The 2,500-nt window shown below is 42.2% G+C and overlaps 1 protein-coding gene across 1 annotated transcript in view; it reads left to right on the forward strand.

Annotated features, from left to right (window-relative positions):
- eml3 (EMAP like 3) overlaps positions 1-2,500 on the forward strand; it is a 19,872-nt gene that overhangs the window by 7,120 nt on the left and 10,252 nt on the right. The window contains exons 5-7 of the mRNA XM_019858463.1: positions 1,140-1,250; positions 1,327-1,355; positions 2,186-2,221. Coding sequence (XP_019714022.1) covers positions 1,140-1,250; positions 1,327-1,355; positions 2,186-2,221 — 176 coding nt within the window. The remainder of the gene's footprint in view (positions 1-1,139; positions 1,251-1,326; positions 1,356-2,185; positions 2,222-2,500) is intronic.

Here is a 2,500-nt window from a genome sequence, read left to right on the forward strand (position 1 = left end):
AGAGAGAGAGAGAGAGCGATACATCTGTATTTTAACTTCAAATGACGATTCTGGTTTGAGAGCCAGTTTTGGCGTTTCCAGCCATTCAACTGTGTTTTACAGGAGGACCTTTTGTTCATCAAGCCTTCCTTTTCAGTCATACAGAGAGAGAGAGAGAGCGATACATCTGCATTTTAACTTCAAATGACGATTCTGGTTTGAGAGCCAGTTTTGGCGTTTCCAGCCATTCAACTGTGTTTTACAGGAGGACCTTTTGTTCATCAAGCCTTCCTTTTCAGTCATACCCTCCTGGCATTTTGCAAGGGTTCTCTCTCTCTCTCTCTCTCTCTCTCTCTCTCTCTCTCTCTCTCTCTCTCGCTGTCTCTCGCTCTCTCTCCCCCTACCCGTGTCAGGGCAATACTGCCTTTTATCAAAGTGGACGTGTGCATGCACGCTTACTTCCCTGTTGTGGTTTGCCAATGTTGCTGGGCGCTGGCTCCCACGCGTCTCAGCTCAGCTTTCGGCCGAGCTTCCTGGAGGAGCGGTTGTGGCTCATTTTTACTTCCTGCTTCTCGGGCCGCTTGACATTGTCGCCGCTCATTCGCCAGAAAGGACTGATTGACAGATTTCACCGCCACGTTTGAATATTTTTAGTGTATCCGGAAAGTAGTCACATCACTTTTTCAAACCTTTTGTTTGTTACATTGCAGGTTAGAAACAGTTGGAGTTTTTCATGATATTTAGGTTGAATTTGACTTTTAGAGCAATTTAGTTTTTTTTTTTTTTTTTTTTTAACTGCTTGGTTTTAGCTGAGTTTTTATTAGTGTATTAGTTTTATTTTATTTTATTTTATTTTTGCCCCATATACAGTTTATTTGTCGAATGCAAGATAATTAAAAAAAAAGGTCACCAAGTTTTATGTAATATAATAAAATAAACCACAGTTCTCAAAGAACTGACCTTCCTTGTACGGCAACACCGAAATAAATCCATTTAAAAGATAAAGTGATGCATGTGACACCCCATGATGACAAAATGAAAAAAAAAAAAAGATTTCTGCAAGTTTAGAACGTTACTGAAATCTGGGAAAAGTGAAGCTCCGTCTATACTTGGCGGATCCACTGCACTGTGCAATTTATTTTATTTTTTTCTTTTTGCAGAATTCGAAGGAACAGCGAGAAACTGGGGAATGTGAAAAGGCAGCTCAAGCGCCTGGACAAAAAAGCGGCGTCCTCGGCCAGCCTCCTCACCCGCTCGCCAAGCTTAGAGAAGTCAGACACGCACGTCGTCGCTTGTCCACCCTGTCCGACGCTTCCGTTCAACCCGTTTGTCTTCCTTTCTCCGCAGTCGTGCCAAGGAGCTTGTTGCTAGCGCAGGTGATCCGTCCGCCCCCATCCCCACCCAAAATGCCATTGCATGCAAAAAAAAAATATTGAAACTCCCCAATACCGCAAAACTACCCGTTTTGTGGCCTTTTATCGCGGGCAGCCAAAGGCACACCTGTGCGGTAATCAAACTGTCTAATCCGCATCTTGATGAGCCGCACGTGAGGTGGCTGGATTCGCTCGGCAAAGAAGAAGCGCTCACTCAGGCCAAAGTCTTGACTCTTCGGCTCAAGCTCGTGAAAAAAAAAAAAAAAAAAAAAACTGACGCAAAAACCAAATGGCCGCATTTGCATTTTTGTTCTTTAGAAGTACAGAACCGACTTGAGTAAAAAGTGAAACGCGTCCAAAAAAGTCATCCTCAACAAGGTACAGATACCCAACGAATCCCAAGCAGAGTAACAAAGTATTTGGACTTTGATACTTCCCCCCTCGGTTGACTTGTGGCGGGGACGAGTGGTGGGTCCAAGCCAGCGACGTTTGTGGTTCCGTGCAGCTTTTTATGGCACCTTACAGTTAAGATTTATTTTAAGGCCGCGTCTCCTACAGCGGCGAGGAAACATTCACTCGGACTTAGAAAAGCAGCTGGAAGCTCTCATTGGCTTGAAAAGTTGTTTTTTTTTTTTTCCAAAAGCAAAGGTTTTCATCATGACTTCTCTTATTTTGTCCCTTGTTGAAATTTGACTTTAATATCAAAATATCAGAACTCTGTCTTGGAAAAATACTTCTCATGCATTCTTGTAACATCATGCCTATTTGTGCCATTATGAAGCAATTGAAAATTGAATTTTCCATAATATGTCGCCGTGAATTCTCATTTGCAGGATCCCCTGGCTCCAGGAGAGCAACTTACAGTCAAGGTAGGAAGATGATTTATTCATGGAGGTCCACCTACTCGCAAAAGCTGCGATAGAGAGAGAAAAAAAAAAGTATTTCCATCCCTATATTTCAAGTAACGATTTTTGGAGATCTGAAAAAAAAATCTTTTGATACTATAGATTGTAGTATACTGTACTAATGAATAAATTACATATGGCAGAAGAGGATAAGTATCTGTATATGTTCACGTCAACAATGTACAATCACCTAAATCGAAGATCACTCACGAGGTTCCCCAAGGGTCTGTGCTAGGTCCGAAA

Source organism: Hippocampus comes, unplaced genomic scaffold (assembly GCF_001891065.2).
Source record: "Hippocampus comes isolate QL1 unplaced genomic scaffold, H_comes_QL1_v1.1 scaffold48, whole genome shotgun sequence".
NCBI classification, from domain to species: domain Eukaryota; kingdom Metazoa; phylum Chordata; class Actinopteri; order Syngnathiformes; family Syngnathidae; genus Hippocampus; species Hippocampus comes.